General features: G+C 44.4%; 1 protein-coding gene across 1 annotated transcript in view; it reads left to right on the top strand.

The window, feature by feature from the left end:
• grk3 (G protein-coupled receptor kinase 3) overlaps positions 1–18,171 on the top strand; it is a 41,378-nt gene that overhangs the window by 4,146 nt on the left and 19,061 nt on the right. The window contains exons 2-5 of the mRNA XM_030341312.1: positions 4,876–4,952; positions 15,776–15,849; positions 16,341–16,442; positions 17,460–17,534. Coding sequence (XP_030197172.1) covers positions 4,876–4,952; positions 15,776–15,849; positions 16,341–16,442; positions 17,460–17,534 — 328 coding nt within the window. The remainder of the gene's footprint in view (positions 1–4,875; positions 4,953–15,775; positions 15,850–16,340; positions 16,443–17,459; positions 17,535–18,171) is intronic.

Below are 18,171 nucleotides of genomic sequence, written 5' to 3'. Positions count from 1 at the left end.
GCTCCGGTGCCAGCAGCTCTGGCCAGATGTCTTCCCTTAACCCCTGACCGTCTCCACACTAAACCCTTAACCATAGCAACCTCCTAATCGACAAATAATTGAACTTAACCAAATACCTAAACCAACCATTTTGAACTTTATACCAAGCGTAAAAGATTTACAGGCTACTGACAAATCCTTGAACATCTTAATGTTGTTATTTAACTGTATGCAACTGAATGCAAGACACAAGAATAGCTTTTTTTGTTTTGCTAAGGAGACACACGCAGATATAGGCCTGAAAAGTGCATTTGCTACCCTGTAAGTCCAGGACAGTTGTAGTAGGCTAGGCATTATTAAGTGTTAATTCTTCTCAAATATAGGCCTTATTTATGTTAAAATGTTTCCCCACCTCCAATTATGGCAGTACACATTCAAAACCTTGACTGAGGAAACCCCCATGCTGTGCACATTATCCAAAAACGTTGCTGTTGTAATGCACTTGCATCTAGTAACGATTACTTGTGAAATGGCCAATCCCTGTTAAAGCTTAAACCAGATATGTACAGTTGATGAAAGGCTTATTTGCATATTTGAAATAGTATGCAGTTGTGCTTTTTAATTAAATACACAAAAACAAGACTGTGGACCAGGGCTGCATCATCTGCCTGTTTCCTTCTTAATTGAATAATAACTCTTCCTCCGTGTTTGGCATCAGGTTAAGTACTTAAATCATTCCCCCTCTGTTGATGTTGTCCACACCTGTATCGCTACGCCCACAGCCTTAAGAAGCGATAACCCCGATAAGAGGACGCTGTCTTTGACCAGGAAGCGGTAAGATCTTCATGGTGGTCACTGAAGTAGGCCGATACCAGAAAACAGAATAACTTCATTGGCCTCATATTGTATTGAGATTCAGTCAGGCTAGCACATTGGCCAACTGAGGCACAAAAAAACATTGTGTGAATACACATGAAGCTAACTGTATAATATGTATATATATATTGTTTTAGCTGTCAAGTCAATTGTAGTAACTCATTATTTTTTCCTCAAGTCATTGTTTTCTTAATACCTTCTTCCTTTTAATGAGCTGATAATAGAAAATGTGCTTTCCCTAGTCACAACCATCACTGTCTAACACTCAAACCGTTGGGTGACTTCCATTGTCCAAAAACAAATCACATTAGAACAAATGGGCAGATCTTTCCTGTGGCTTTAGCCCTCAAAATTCACAGCACTCGCCGCACTTGTATTCCACATAAATGGGTACTTCTCCCATGATAATGGTTGTTTACAACTGCATGAATCATTAATGCAAACATCCAGCTGGATTTATGCCTTTTAATAAAGTACAGAACAGAACTGGTTATCTCCTAGTAGACATTGCATGTCCGGCTCACTCTGTTTGAATATGTACTAGTATACATACTATTATCCATGCATAGCCCGCGTGCCTTCAGCCGTGTGTTTAGCGCGGGGGGTGGGTGGTTGGGTGGGTGGGGGGGGCAGTTGGAGCTAGCGTGGTGCTGCTACATTCTCCCGAGCACAGGGCCTTGCCTGCTGGCAGTGGGGTGAGACTTTGACAGCACAGTTGTAAGCAGTGGAGGCGCTGAGAAACGGGGCAGAGATGAGGGGAACAACCTTTTGAACGTTACCCAGCAGAACTGAAATCATTCTGCGAAGACGGCATGAGCAAGAATAGGCGCTATTTCATGTATGGTCGTTTTTTTAGTTTGTGCGGTTACGCGTTCTGACAACGTGGAGGTTGTACTGATGTTAGAGGGACCACTTTTAATAAAAGACATGAACTCCTAATGTTGGATCGTTAACTAGGCTGGAGTATTGGTTGCTATATTTTTTGACATTATACGACATTAAGGATTTACTTACTACCTTACACTACTCTTTATTTTTTTATATATATATAATTATAAATAATTCACCAATTGTATCATGGTGAATTTAATCGATCCCTCTTAAATGATGGATAACATTTTGAATGAAAACTAATTTCTTGCATTCTTTCAATTAATCACTAAAAGTTACATTTGCAGAACTTGGTACTCATATGTGCCGAAAATGCATTATGATGGTAGCAAGTGTCGGACACGCTTTTGTTGGGGGTTGGGGCTGGTATAATCACAGAAACTCCACGGGTGTGGTCTAACTGCGGACCAAGTACTTGAACCGGTCAATACTTGAAACCAACGCCAGATTACAAATCAAATAGTGAACATGTCTCATAACGCTGATTTCCTGTATATCCGGATACAAAACTTCTTGATCAGACATTAGCTGATGACACAAGGTTCTCTGATTGGTTGGCCTTCACAAACACGCATCACAGCAAGAAAACTTTGCTCCAACCAAGGTCATATAGGCGCACCAGTACCAATAGTTGAATGTTGTCAATCCTTCCTCATGGACTCTTTGTTAAGGCCACCATACCCCCCTCATGTCCCAACACTACCGCACAGCAGCCAGCCCCCAGCAGTGATTTATTAACTTAAAATCAACAGAGGATATGCTGTTTGCTATACACGACAATCATTCAATTGTTTCATATATGGTATCCAATAAAATGTACAATGATGTGTAAACTAGCATCAACGGCATTTAATAATTGTTTTTATTTATGGGTGGAAAGTGGTGCGTCCAACAATATTTCATAGCAGTCAAGGTCCACCACAACCCGATCTAGAACCAAGTGTAACTGCACTTTGCCACTGGCCTATTGCTTGCCAGTGAACATGCAGTGGCCTAGTTTCAATAACAAAAGTCTTTATTATGTCTTCTCCCTCCTTTTTCAATTTACAATAAACCAATTATCTATTATCAGTGTCTGATTGGATCGAATATTTGGCTGTTCTTTTTTGGGTCTACCTTTTAATTCTAATTGGAAACACATCATTTGAGGAGAATGTGTTCCATTGAACCAGCTGATTTAAAGAATAACAAACAGCAGTTTTTGTGACCCGGTCCACATTGTGGGCAGAATTTGTATTTTAATGTTTTGGGAAAGCAAAATTAGAGGAAAATGTGTTTAGCTGCAACAGCTGTCGGAGGTTTGTTGCTAAGTTTAGTAATGGTTGCTACGTGACAGAAATATTCAGATCAAGTCCAATTATTCAATTTTTTTTATGTTTTGGTGGCAGATGGTTGGAATTTTCTCAGCATCACCAGCATTACAGAAGTGACAGTTACTGTGCTTGGTACCAACCAGTCTAGCAGACGTGGAAAATCCAAATGCATTACATTGTTTCTCACTAGTGTGGGAGAAGGCGAGGTTGCGGTAGCTTAAAATTTGTACGTTAGATGTTAAGACACTAGTCATTTACTAAATGGTTAACTGGGCAAACAAACTCACTGCAACCGACATTTTACCCGTCATAACGCATCTCCAAGTAAAGATACAGTCCTTATTCATTTAATGTGTGTTTAAGATTAGCGCCATCTCTTTGGTGCCATGCTACGTTGATGGTAGGCGTAACTGCAGTATCCGGAGGCCTATACCCCCAGGGGTAGGCAGACTGCACAGTCAAATCCTTCCTGTTTGGCAGCTATGCTAACCACTATGCCTAGCTTATAGCGCAGCACATGTGCCACATATGAAATAATTGTAGCTAGATGAGCACCTTTCTCCCAAGTTTGAATGGACTTCTCCAGAAGGCTACCCACTGAATTAGTGTACGCTGCTAATAAAACGAACAAACTTGGTATTGGAATTCCTAAAAGGCTATTTATACCCCATTTGTTGGGATGTTACAAAGCATCTGTTGATGGCGTTAGAGACTGTCTGCACAGTCTTATTTTTTTTGGATTAACTGTGCTTGTTCACTTAAAGCCTAAATATATAATAATTAAACTCACTCGTAGTTTAAAATGACCCGTTCTCTGCCAGATTATCATATCTGTAGTCAAGGCTGATCGATAGTTGTTTCAGTCATGTGATGTATTCAATAAATTCACATCCTATCCTTGATACATAAAAAAAATACAGAATGCTGTCTAGCCTGCCCCTCTTTGTTTACATTCTTCTTTACAAACACTCCCAAAACCCCTCCCACTCACGCCACCCAGCCGGCCGAGTTAACGCTCCTTCATGTCACACAGTTGCACAGCCAGTTGGACTTGCCAGAGAGCACTGTTAGTGAGTTTGGTTTGAGAACTGGTGTATATTCAAATGAGGAACCTCATCACCTTTGCTGGTGTGGGTGTGGGGGTGGGGGTGTGTGTGTGTGGGGGAGTGTGTAGGTGGAGGTGTGCGCGGGTGGGGGAGGGTTCTGTACAAAAATCCACGTCCTTCAAACTCCGCTCAGGTCACGCAACTTCACTTAGATTTCAACTAAATTACACGCTGTCGTCCACTGGTAACCTTGTTAGCACATAAAGTTTTCATAGGGTGTTCACCTGGTGACATTGTTAGTTAGTAAATGTAAGTTTCATATTGAGTTCACTACTGACTTTTCTCTTTCAAGTAATTATTTTTAATTTGAGAGGCCTCAAAGTGTGTGTGTGTGTGTGTGTGTGATGTGGTTGCAATGTAAATCGGGAGGGGGGTGCTAATTGATTCATTCTCCCCAGCTCAGGTCTAATTAACACCCTCTCCTGGGGTAGCGTGTAGTTCTTCCCTACTGGCCTCCCATGTGTCACCTTCCCTCCTTCCCTCCCCACAGTTTGATATTAACAGGGGACAGGTGGTGGAGGGGAGAGTCCTAAACCTAGGCTCGGATCCCGGGTGGAGGTGGAGTAGGCAGTGGCTTGAGCCTCTGGGTATTGCTGCCGTTCTCTGGGAGTGAGCTACTGCTTTCGGCTCATAAAGGTTGTTTTTTTCTTTGTTGTTATTGTGTTTCCTTTTTTTTTTAACCCGCTTCCATATCTCTTGTGTGTCTCCAGTATTCGCAGTGTGATGCAGAAGTACCTGGAGGAGAGGGATGAGCTGACGTTTGACAAAGTCTTCAACCAGAAGATAGGTAAGTCTCGCTGCGGTTCCAATCATCCACGGGCTGAGCGCCGTGATTTTGATTGTGGTTGAATCTGAATAAGAGTGGCACCTCTGTAAGGCTTCAATTTGAAATTCAATCTGTAGCGTCTGTCAAGACATCCTGTTGCATAAACTGAACACAAAAAACATTTTTTTGTTTCAATCATGTTCACGGCTTACGGTTATGGTGGGTTAACCTGTTGCATAAACTGAACACAAAAAACATTTTTTTGTTTTAATCATGTTCACGGCTTACGGTTATGGTGAGTTTAAGTGGTTGTGTGTATATGCAACTTCAAAGATTCACCATTTGACTTTGATTGGAACATGGGCATTATGGCTGGCAGTTTAGGCCTAAATATGGCAATCGTCTTAAGCACATTCAAGTTGACCTATTATTAGTGAAGGGTTTTGAACAACAAAGCTGTTGTAATAGGCTCTGCTTCCTGGCTAGTTGGTAGCAGGCTAAACCGTTCGCCTCGGTCCAGCTGATTGTTCGAACAGGGTATTGGGGGGGCAACAGTCTATGCACGCACCTATTCCCTGGACCCTTTCACAACAGTCGCTTATTATGAGTGACCTTTATTCTGACGCTTTCGATTTAAATGTTACTTCTACAGATTTTTAATGAAAGGAGCAGATTTGTTGGGTCCAACAGATGGAAACAAGCTAGCTATCTAGCGTTCCCCATGAACAAAAACTACAAATTTTAACTACAAATCGGTGCAAACTTACTAACCCCATAGGACTGCTCAAAATTGTGTACTGATTACTGATTATTAGATGGTTACACAGATAACTCTAAAAGATAATGTGTTTGCATTGCCAAAACAAAATAATTCAATAATTATGTGACATGTGCACCGAATGACTCCACAAGAGCTGAGGATTAAAGAGGTGATTTTGTGGCGGTTCCCATTATTATTATTTTTTTGACTCTTAGAAACGTGGAACCAATTTTATCAGCAAGATGATATGATAACGCCGTAGTTTGCTTGAAATGTTCCATTATTTTACGGCCCAGTTGGCACCCCTCTCTGTGAGTCTTTCTGTCTTCCAGGGCTGACAAAGCAACTCATCTTCTCCTTTTTGTATTTATAGAAAAGAGAACATTTATGCCGTTTGTAGTCCCCAACAGCTTGACCTCTGATGGAAAGCCAGACCTAACAAACATACAACGAAAGGGAAAATGTACCAATTGTGCCACGAGGAATACAACCAGTTATTCTCGAACACAAAGCTCGTGGTCACTCGGAAAGGCTATGTGTACAAGAACAATTTGTTACAAAATGTAATTTGTGAAACAGTATTTATTGAATAATTAATAAGACTGGGTAAAAATCTCTCTAAATACCAAACAGAGCTGAAGGCGGGCTAGGCCCGGGGCTCACGATCCTGCTCTTTTGCCTCCATTCTCTGCTCTGTCCAGAGAATATCAATTTAGACCGACGGCCTTTAGCCCACGGAGTCGCCTGGTTCTTGCCAAGTCGTTACTTTTCGTTGGCCAACCGCCTTAGCCGTCAGCGTTTTTGATGTCACACGTTTTAGGGGATTAGACGGGGACCTGGTCCCACGCTTTTTTGAGATCTGATTGGCCCAAGCCGTACGTAGCTGAGAACTTTCATTGAACATGCCCCACAGCGCAGGCCCCGCATCCTCTCATAGCGAAACACGAGTGGGTGAGGGTGAGGTGGTGTCGGCTTTTTAGAAATACACAGGGTCCATGTCAGTAAATAGGACACTGGTGTTTCACTTTTGGAGTTCTGCAGGCCGATCCAGGTGTGAAACCACACTTTTGTCCTGTGAACTGCTTGTAGTAATGGTAGGTGGGTAGGCTGCATATGAGAAAGTGGGCCTTTTAGATGCATGCTAGACTGGTGGTGGGCGGATAGATCTGCCTCTGCTGAAGGGTAGGATGTGGGCAGATCCGCTTATGGGAGCGCAAATGAACCGATGTGCAGGTTTAATATCACTGTTCACTTACCACAGCCAAGGATGCAGTGTTGGGGAAAGTACATGAACACAGGCTAGAACTTAGTTTGATTTATGCTTTTCCACCCTGGCCCTCTTTTTTTATTAAAATGATACTGATGAATGACTTTGTTTCCATGCTTAATGGCTGTTTTGTGTTGAGGGTTTATTCTCAATTAAAGTCAATCGTTATCTGTAGGATGGAACCATTTTCGGTGAGAGAACCACTGTTCCATGAGCTAACCTACTTGTTTAAACTGATTATGCAGAGTGATTCAATTTGCTCCAGTATATCTGGGAATCATTGCAGCTCCGTTGACAGATGATAAACATCTTGAGGTGAGCTCTGTGTTGACGTTGGGTTGCCATTGGAATCATGCGCTGCTACGCGCCACTGATACATGTCATTGTCGGGTGTATTTCTTTTTGTCAGGTTTACTCTGGTCAAACGGTGTAGTGCTAACAAACTGTTCGGTGGGCATGGTGGTGGAACATACTTCTTTTGTGTTCCCACCTTCTCACACCATCGGAAGTATGGTTTGATCTGAGCCTATGATTCCACCAGGACACACCCCGATTGATTAAGTCAATTTTCCTCGCACTGATCGCTTAGTTCGCCCGACATGCTTTCTTTTAACATCCGCGAGAGCATTGTGTCTGAGGCGGTGTGTCGGCTATGCGTCCAATGTAAGCCACAGCCGTCTAACAGCGGTTCAGTATGCAGTCACCTGTTTCCTGTCTCTCCCCCCCCCTCCCCCCTCCCCAACGCCTTGGTTCCAACGGCTCCGACAGTCCTCCTCATCCGCCGTTGTCACGCGGAGAGTGTGGTGGTGAGCGACTGTACCTGGGGACCCGCGCTCGCCCCTCCAGGCATCTTCTAGGTTTACTTACTGTTCCCGGCCCCGGTGCCCCCCCCCAAGAGAGTTGGGGGACTGCGGTAATTCTCGCTCTCTCTCTCGCTCGTCTCGCCCTGCCGTCGCTCGGGCGCCGCCGCCGCCGATGCTTCACGTTTCTCGCCGTGCTGTGTCTCGCTGCACCCGAGACGTCAAGGCAACAAGGCGCACAGCGTAGCGTGCTACGGCTAATCCTTGAGTCGCATTCTTCAAGTCATAATCTTTCAACCTGAGTTCTCCTCCTGTTCCGCTGTGACTGACTTTGTCAGGTTTTGCAGGTGTTTTTTTTATTATATATATATCGGTTGCCGCCGTTTTCAGTTGATTTTATGAAGGAAAAGACAATGGTGGAAATAACATGGTAGCATAGCGAGAACCATTTGGAAGTAGATGGTACTTTCATACCACTCTCAGACTCGTTCATCCTTTTTCAGTAGTGGTTAATATTGGAAATAGGAATTGGAAGAGGAGCGAGATAGAGAGGTAGATAGATAAATGCGTAACTGCTGTTCAAAATGTAAGCCTAGCCACAATCCAGACACTGCATGGTCATGCCAATCAAGGTGCACTTTACTTTAAAGGCTGCTGAAAGGCAGCTTCTATGTGGTTAACCTTAAACAGATTTCACCAAGAAGCTGGCTATTTGCCGATAAGTAGCCCAACGGTGCTTGTCAGCAGGATAAATGCGTTGTCAATTTTTTTCGTTTTACCTGGCCCTGTCGACAAAGAGTGAAGCTAAATCCACTGCAGCCTCATCCTTTCACTTGTTAATCATGCTTTACTGACGGGAGCTTTGCCTAGCATGACTAGCATGAATTTGCATTGTGTTGGACCAGTCTTTCAGTACTGGAACTACCACTGGGGTTTCAGAGTTCAAATGCAATTGCAAAACCAACATCATAAGTCTATCATGGTTCACACTCACCTTACAAGGCTGCCTTAATCCAATGAAAAGGTCTGCAACCCTGCATTGTAAACATTCATTGCACACCTTTTTTGTATTGCAATGTAAGCGATTTTGTATTTTCTTAGGAGCCTTATAAAGGAAGTATATAAAGTTGTGTGTATTTGTAGGCTAATGTATGATTTTTAATTAGCTTTCACATTATCGCCAAGTTTTATTTTGAGGGTTCACATGTGAGCAACGGTGTAACTGACATTCACAGAAGGCCTCATTACAAGGCAGCGAGACCAGCAAGTTTGTTAGGTAACACGTTGGAATACAAATCATGCCTCCACAAAATGCTAACTCCGGCTCGATTTTTAAATATAATTGACATTACATACATACATGCATTAGATTACATAATGCTCAAGGTCTACATCTTTGAAAGAATTTAATGTTTAATTAATATTCTTTTTTTTTTGCCATATGCAGAAACCCTGCTCTAAAACTCTTTTGAAATGCTTTAACTGGGGATAGGATGGTATTGCAACATGTGCCTGTCTTCCCCGTCTTCCTACTTCCTGCTGCAAAACGTTTGTTACTTCACTACCTTCCTTGGGTGGGGCCCGGTTGTCATTAGGGTGGGGCCCGGCTGTCAATCATGGGGCGATCTAGACCCTTCGACATGGGAATAGCCCCAACCCAAGTTGTTATTTTTCATGTGATGGGTGTGATTGACACAAACCCAAATCTACTGAGTTTAGGAGCCTGGGGCTTCTTGGTAGCAAGGCACCACCCGACTAAAAGGCACAGTATGTTGTTATGGTAGTTTCAAATCAAACTGTGTTAACACTACTTCTGTTAATGCGGCTGAAGCTGATCACATTGCCCAAAAGATACCGGGTTAACTCCCTTGCACTACCCCTTAAGCTCTTACAACTTTCTCGATATCTTTTGTTTATGCTCCTCACTTCAAGCCATTAGAGGGCCTTCTCATCCCCCTCACCCCTTCTTTACTCCTGGCATTCTCCCTCTCCATCTGTCAGACTTCTGGAATGGATGATGGAGAGTTGTGTGTTGCTAAGCAACTGCCGTTGCTGTGGAAACGTGACCAGTGCTTGCCGCCGTGTTTGTTGTCGACAGGGGGAGAGAAGGAGAGAGGGAGAGAAAGAGGGAGAGAATTGATTAAAGAACGAATAAAATTGGTGATGAACTGAGGCAAGAGGAGATGGCGGGGGGGTCTTTAAAATAAACTTGGGAGATGCAACTCGTATGGCATCTCCCAACCCACCTGGGTTACGAGGATACAAGGGCAAACAATTGAAAACCTTTCCACGGCATAAAGTAATCATATGCAGAAATCATTGGAGAAAAAATGTATGGTAATAGTCTGGAATCATTTATGCATATTGTGTTGCGATTAAGAAGTTGGAACAATAAAACAGTTTTAAGAAATTCATGAAAGAAAGGCGGTGATGTTAGCGTCAACAGTATACCAGAGGTTTGAGTTCATGTGCTTCGTTTTTCGGTTGTGAACTTGGTTTGTTTCCTGAGTGATGTGCTCTCATTAGGTACATCACCATTGGCAGAGACAACCTAGCCTTGTCCTTAAACCTTGTGGTTCCTCCTCCCAGCCAACCGGGCCTTATCACTCGGAGGGCAACAGGCAGACCTTGTGTAAACCCATTCCACATCATCAACTGGAGCTCTTTTGGTCTTCGCTATACCTATCAATAACCACACTGTTGGCATTTTGAGTGGGCTCTCCGCTCCTGATTAAAAATAGCTCATTGGATTCATCCAGAGATAGTGTTGCAGGAATATGTGGGCAGTCACCTGTGCACACAAATGAGAGGGACTTCAGCCTCGAATGACCCTATGAGAGAACGAATAGTTCTAATAAAACGGTCCTTCACAATGAAGGAGAAGGCGTGTAGAAGTGGTCTTTTCACTAGAAAATGACACATTTGCTACTATAGTTATATGGTTATTAAAATAATGCTGTGATGGTACTGGGCAGTAAACTCTTCCTTTGGATTGTATTGCTTAATGGTACTAAAATATAATAACTGGTGGTAGGCTGTGATCATATGGTCACAAACCACCGGACAAAGCTACAAGGAATGGTTCCACTCACCAGTTTCAAAACATGTAGCTTTAGCACCTGAATAAACGTCTCAACATTTGACTATACTCCTAAAGTCGACATAGTAAACGTTACACGTGATATGTCTTAAACTACCATTTCAAACGTATATAAATTTCTTTAAAACATGGGTCATCCCTCTGTGCCCTTTCAAGGCTGTCCTGTGCTGGCTGGGGTGTAGCAGTAGTTTACACTAACCCGCTGGGTGTCGATTCAGCACGCATGCATTTCAGATTAGGGACTCTAAAGCTGTGTTGGACTTTCATTGGTCCTTGAGCTTTTCACCCTATATTCCATCAGTTTCACAAATTGGTTTTACCGAGAACATCAATCTTTATGATAAAGTCTAAATATCCGGCTCATCAAGTGCCTGTGTGTGTTCTCGGAATACATTCACGGTAGACCGCTTGGTTCATATCTAAACTGAGTCAATCGGCATCGAAACCTATTCCGTATCAAACGTTACTTCTGCATTTTGCTTTAAGATAAGATAAGATATACTTTATTCATCTCAGCAGAGAAATGTAGGTAAAAAATTAAAGGCCACACCCTAAAACCAAACATCTTTTTGCCACTGTCGTTTAGTAAACCGTGCCCCACTCCCTCCCTGTTTGCTGTTTATAAACAGGGCAGCGTTTTTATTTGCTTCTGTAACTTCATACGCTGAGGCCACTCAGCGAGCCGGCTTGTTTCCCTCTGTGTGGCAAGCACAGGCAGCTTGTGGTGCTAGCACTCTGCGTGTGGCGCAGGGGGGAGATGGGGCTTTGGTAAACATGCTTTTAGCGTGGTTCCCGGACATCCGTTCTTTCACGTGAGCCGCGATGAGTGATGTAGGTGGCGGCTACTGTGTGAGAAAACAGGGCTGGGGGGGATGGGTGGGGGCTCGGCCTGTACTTCACCCAATGAAATGGGCTGGAACCAGGAGCCAGCATGACGCTAGTGCTCAAGTTTTTACGGACCAGGCTCATAGGTGCACAGGTCTAGCTTATACAGCTGGACGCTACAGGGACGTAATCTACCACATCTTGAGCAAATATGGAGTTTTGTTATTACTTGATCAGATATCCCCTGTGTGTTTATATAGAACGTTGCCATATCACGTTACCTTTTCTTGAAATACCTCAGTAGTATTGAATGTGTTAACTGTCTCGCTTTAATTTCACTCTCTTTAGTCTTGCTTTACATTAGAAAAGGTCTAGGAATTCGCAGTTGGGGATTGAAGAGGACCCTGAGGAAAAGGAGAAACATCCATTTCTTACTTATCTTGGTGCTCTGTGGAAAATCTAAAGAGCGCTGGTTTCAGGTCCTGCGTCATTATGCATATTGTCAAAATTGAATGCGATATGATGAGCACGCACGTACGTACGTACGTACGTACGTACGTACGTACGTACGTACGTACGTACGTTAGTGGTATTATATGCAAGACCCACAAAAAAAAATCGATTTATCTTTTATGGGTGCCCTGGTTAAGAACGTTGTACGTTAGTCTGCTTTTACACAAAGGATTAGTTTCGAAGGCAAACGCGAAGATTATAATCATCCTCGGTCTGAATTTGGCAGTAACACAAGAAGGCATCGTCATCTACGGTTGGAGAAGAATCATAATATCAGAGAATAGAAAAATGATCCCACACACTGGCCGTGGTGTACAGGTGCTCTGGTCTTATTGTCTGCGCTCCTTGCTCAACCTGTGGCTCCAGTTGCACTTGTTGGCACGAGCAAATGTGTTATTTCTGGCCAGCTCAGGTGTTTTCCCTAATCACTCAGCGTGTGTGTGTGTGTGTGTGTGTGTGTGTGTGTGTGTGTGTGTGTGTGTGTGTGTGTGTGTGTGTGTGTGTGTGTGTGTGTGTGTGTGTGTGTGTGTGTGTGTGTGTGTGTGTGTGTGTGTTCGTTCTGCAGTGCTTGTCCTTCTTAATGGTGAGGGGCCATTTGTTGAATTAGCTGGATGGCGTAGTGCACCGTTAATCCTTGACTTTTGGTGATGTAAGAGGTATACCTCCCTCTCTTTCTCTCTCTCTGCTTCCTGTGTCTCTCCCTCCCCTCGCTCTCTCGCCTAATGGCTCTTTTCCGTATTCAGTCGTTAGCCTTAGTGTTTTCAAGTTGTTGTTTTTTTTCCTTTCTCTTTTTTTTTTTCTTTTGCATGATGTGTGTGTTGGTGTTTGCGTCCTTGTGCATTTGCGCTCAGCACTCTGCAAACGATGCCGTGTGTGTGTGTGTGTGTGTGTGTGTGTGTGTGTGTGTGTGTGTGTGTGTGTGTGCGCGCGCGCATCAACACGTTCCACAGCATGTGCGTTTGTTTTGAATGAATGTAGCTGTCAGCGCTGTCGCCGGGGTGGGGGGGGGGACATGGAGCTCGGGTTATAGAGGAACTGACACCCAGCGTCTGCAGAAGTGATAAGCACCCGGAGGAAGAGGCGAAGGAGACGTGATAGGAGAACGCCGCGAGGCAACCACGGCTCAACGCAGAGTCTCCCTGTGGTCCAGTGTACTCCTCAGCCAGGACACGTTGGTACACAGCGCGGGGTGACGGAGCCACCGGTGTCACGACGTGTGATCTTCTTAAAATGGCTATTTTGGCCCGGGTTAATACCTGCCGCTAATCCCCGATGCTGAGCATGTAAAGCCGCATGCCAGTTCATGAAGGTGCTCTTGTCTAGCACGCACGAACACACACGCACACGAACACACGGGCACACACACCATTTCACACTGATGCTGCACAGCGAGCTAAGACACACACCATTTAAACACTGATGCTACAACGCTAGCCCACTGCTGATTAGCATGCAGCTACCTGGCACGCATATCATTAGCATGCAACAGGTTAGCGGGCAGGTAGTAGTACAGCGTTAGTTTATAAGCAGCTAGTTGGTTCACCGCTGGTTGGTTCCCTGCTAGTTGGTATACAGGTAGTTTGCATAAGCTAGTTTGTGTGCTGCCAGTAAGCAAGGAGCTAGGTAGCATGAAGTTGGTTAGCGAGTAGCTTGTTGCTCAATGCTCTTTGTGTTCGTCTCTACTTTCTTTGTAATGTATTCATTTCGCGCCCGGCGGAGACTACCCTGTGATAATGCCGCAACGGTGATGCAATAAAAAAAGAACCGATCCAATTAAAACGGCTCTGTGCACAAGACATGACACGGCCCCCTGGTGAGCAGAACAGAGTATCAGAGCACTGATACAAGGCCCCACTGTACAATCAACCCCTCTTCCTCCACCTCTTAACATGAGGTACTGTAAAGCCATAGAGGCGATCGCCATGGCAACACCACAGGGTCTGATCTCACTCTCCGTTTCCTCTCTGTCTCTGTTTCTGTATCTCTCTATGCCTATGTCTCCTTGTCTTTCTCTGTCTCTCTCTCTCGCTCTCGCTCTCCCCCCCCCCTCCATCTATACCTCTCTCTTGGCCTTGGCCGCTGTCTCTAACTCTGTTACTCTTTTGGCCTCTCTCTCTCTGTCACTCTTTTGGCCTCCAATCTCTCTCGGCCTCTGTCTCTCTTGCTGTTTCTTTCTGCCAAGCTACTTGGATGGGTTTTCACTAGATATCGTGTTTGTGAAAGGTTTGCGATTTCTCCTCGTGGCGGCATTAGTTGTGAGTGCCAGTGCGTTGTTTGCTAAGTGAGGCGGGTCTGGCAACAATGCACTGCCGCTATCTGCCTCAAATATCTAGATCGGATCCACTGGGCCAAGAACGCAGGCTGAAGGTGGCCTACAGGTTAGACGGTTGTAGACACCGGGGATCCAACGACCCTGGGTCCTAGGCACTATTAGGGTTGGACGGTAAATCAATATTAATATTAATCGCCGTCAATTCCGCCACGATAACGGCAATGTGTTTTTAAAGACCTTTCCGACATACCTCTCACAGCATCGATCACTGACTCTGCGCAGCGCCCTGAATCAGTGCAATGTGTTCATCCAGAGTACAATGGGCCACGTCAGTGCTTGATGACGTACCTGCACACAGAGCCCCGAATCGCCATAATTCAGGCCTCATTTTGGTTAAAAATGGTTGTGCCACAACTGCGACTGATGAAGTTACCAGCAATAGTAATGAACTCGGCGATGACGAAATTGTTGATAAAAGAGACCACTTTGATTGTGTTTGCTTGCACTGCGGTACATGAGCACGGGTTGCTTTTGGTAACATGACTGTGTGCAGTTCCCTTTCTCCAAAAGCATGAAGGCCTGGTTTTAGTCAGGGAGACTACGTCTTTCAAAAACAAAATTACCATAATATGGATTTATTGAAGAATTTGCATCCACTTAATTATCCCCCTTATCCGTAAAATGCCATTTGCTCCACTATTTTACTGTCTGGGCAGCAATTGATGAACAGGTCCGAGAGAGGGCTAAGATTGTAGGGCACATATCCACATGTGTATCACCATGGTGTGTGTGGTTGTGTCAGTGCAGTTGTCGATATCCGCGTCCGAGAGGGTTAGGCTTCTTGTACACAAAGTATAACGCCACAGAGTTACGGCACATTTCATATACAAAATCGCTCATTGTTTTTGTATTCTGAAGCGAGTCTGAGCTCTATTCATTTTCTGTTTCCTGAAGCACTGTTCAACTGGGTTTACATAAGATCAGCCACTTTTAGAAGATGTTGATACCGACGTAGCTGTTGTTTTCATTTCTGTTTGATGTCATGTTCGTAAAGAGAGTGTGATAATTGACAAGTAAAATAATTGAAGTGATCATATTGTATTCGGCTTGAGTCAGAACCAAACAATACCCTGTCAACCCACTAAATGACTGATATCGTAACAACTATCGTGTTGCCTGATATGAAAATGTACATCGTGATCTAAATTTGTGTACCCTCCAGCCCCCAGGCTCTGTAGAGACGCAGAGTGCTCTCCTGAAGCATCACTGTTATTAACCTGCGCTTTCTCCTCTTTTCTGTCACCCAGGCTTTCTGCTGTTCAAGGACTTCTGTTTGAATGAGATAGATGAAGCAGTGCCACAGCTCAAGTTCTACGAAGAGGTAAATATAAGTGTGTGTTTGTTTCCATGTGCGTCTGTGTGTGTGCACCGGCATGATTTTGTATGTATATGTGTGTGTTGGATTAAAGGGCATCATGTGATATGATTGAGAGAGATTATGGTTGTAATCCTGCTTGTTCGGATTTGCGCCTCCTCGAAAAGATTGTGTCTGTTTGTGGTGGAACTGAACAAGGACTGTGTGTGTGTGTGTGTGTGTGTGTGTGTGTGTGTGTGTGTGTGTCTGTGTCTCCGTTTGTGTGTGACTCTGACTGTGTGTGACTCTGACTCTGTCTGAATGTGTGTGTGTGTGTGTGTGTGTCTCTGTGTCTGACTGACTGTGTGTGTGTGTGTGACTCTGTGTGTTTGTGACTCTGACTCTGTGTCTGACTGTGACTGACTGTGTGTGTGTGTGTGTGTGTGTGAGACTCCCTGTGTGTGTTTGTGACTCTGACTCTATGTCTGACTGTGTGTGTTTGCGTGTCTGTGTTCCAGATTAAGGACTACGAGAAGCTGGACTCGGAGGAGGAGAGGTTGCTTCGCAGCAGACAGATTTACGATGGCTACATCATGAAGGAACTTCTGTCCTGTTCACATGTGAGGGCGAACTGTTAATCCCCCCCCCCCCACCCATCCCCACCCCCTGCTTCCCGAAAGGCGGAGGAGGTCAGACGGGCGAGGTCAGACAGACAAACACACAGACGGCCGTACGGCCCTGAGCCGTGGGATCCGATCTAATTTCTTTTTTAATTTGATTATATTTACCGAACACGTAACGATCATTTCCGTGAACGTCACGTTCCTTAAGAAATGCCACTGAGCCACAAGACCGAAGCCGTTCTCCTCTCAACAGTTATGACGGCAGGCCCAGAGTCGGCCCCTTCCACACACCTCCAATGTCATAGTTATCATTTAATCCACAAAACGTGATAAAAATCTATTCGCACACCAGTTTCAGGAAAGCGGTAGTAAGCAGAAAGACAAAAGTTGACAAAGCAAGCACTATCATCAATCGCATTTAACGCACAGAACACGATAACAATAAATTCAAACCACGCAGAGGCCTTTCGGAAAACCTTACTCGACAGAAAGAGGCTAGCCAGCCTGGGTCCAGTGGCGTCCCGTTGCACACCTTCGTCTCCAACGTCATCATGAATTAAATTTGATGTGCAGAACACCGCAATGCTGAGTTCAGAGCGCAGCAAGGCCCAGGGACAACATGAATAAGCAGAAAGACGGAGGTGTCCCACTTTGCCCTGGGTTCCTTTCGTTACTGCAGCTGTAGAGGGGGAAGGTTAGCTCTAAGAGGATGAGGTGTTGATCCCATCACACTACTATTTAAAAAGTCACCTTCCCCTTGACTTAAGCGTTGTTTGGCCCACCTCTTACCAGCGGTTGTATAAAACAACAAAAAACTGATTTTACTCAAAATACACAGAATTTAACATTATGCAATTTTTATAGACGGGATAATGAATCACTAGGACAATGAATTCTTTGGAAGCAAAAATTAAAACAAAATTAAAAGAAAATGACGGAGGAGCTGAAAGTACGAGGTAGTTTATAAGGACATCTACTGACCCGGTTTTCTGTTTCCACATCATCTCGTCTCAGCCTTTCTCTAAGAAGGCGGTGGACCACGTCCAGACCCACCTGGCCAAGCAACAGGTGCCCCCCACTCTCTTCCAGGTAGGATTTCTGCTTCCACTTCTCACTCACTCACTCACTCACTCAAGCAGACCCTTTTCACCCTGTGATGATGATATTCAATTTAGCTCCAAATACAATGAATGTACTATTATATATTTAGGAAGCAGGTACGATTGCTATGCTTGAGTCATTATGTAGCCATTCGTTTAAAATACTTTTTTTAAATACAATTTTAGCAAGTACCTCAATCCTGCAGCCCGCACAGATTCAGAAGTGGCGGTTAAAATCAATCGAGACAGCGTGTGACTGGTTTATTTTAGACGTTTTTAGAGTTATGTGAGCGAACCCGTTCTACTTCCTGTTTTCTCACGCTGCGCGAACATCAATCCGTAACCAAAGGGGGGTTGTGTAGTGTTATGACACATGTTGTGCAATCCACACTACTAACTCTAATCCGGCCTTTGATATGAAACGTGACACGTAGCGAGCAGTAGATGGCAGGCACCGTTCCTTTTACAAACGTGAGGTGTCTTAAGAGGAGGCGTTGTGGGTTCACCAGTTGATTGCTGTCGCCTACTGTGACTACACAAACAGGACACCACTACGGGTGAAGGCGGGAAAGCAGGATATTGGCAGGATTTGACAGTGCTAGCGTACCGCGGCCTGTCGCAAAGGG

Source organism: Gadus morhua, chromosome 19 (assembly GCF_902167405.1).
Source record: "Gadus morhua chromosome 19, gadMor3.0, whole genome shotgun sequence".
Taxonomy (NCBI): Eukaryota; Metazoa; Chordata; class Actinopteri; order Gadiformes; family Gadidae; genus Gadus; species Gadus morhua.
The sequence above is the reverse complement of the archived record's forward strand: the minus strand, read 5'-3'. Positions and strand labels throughout refer to the sequence as shown.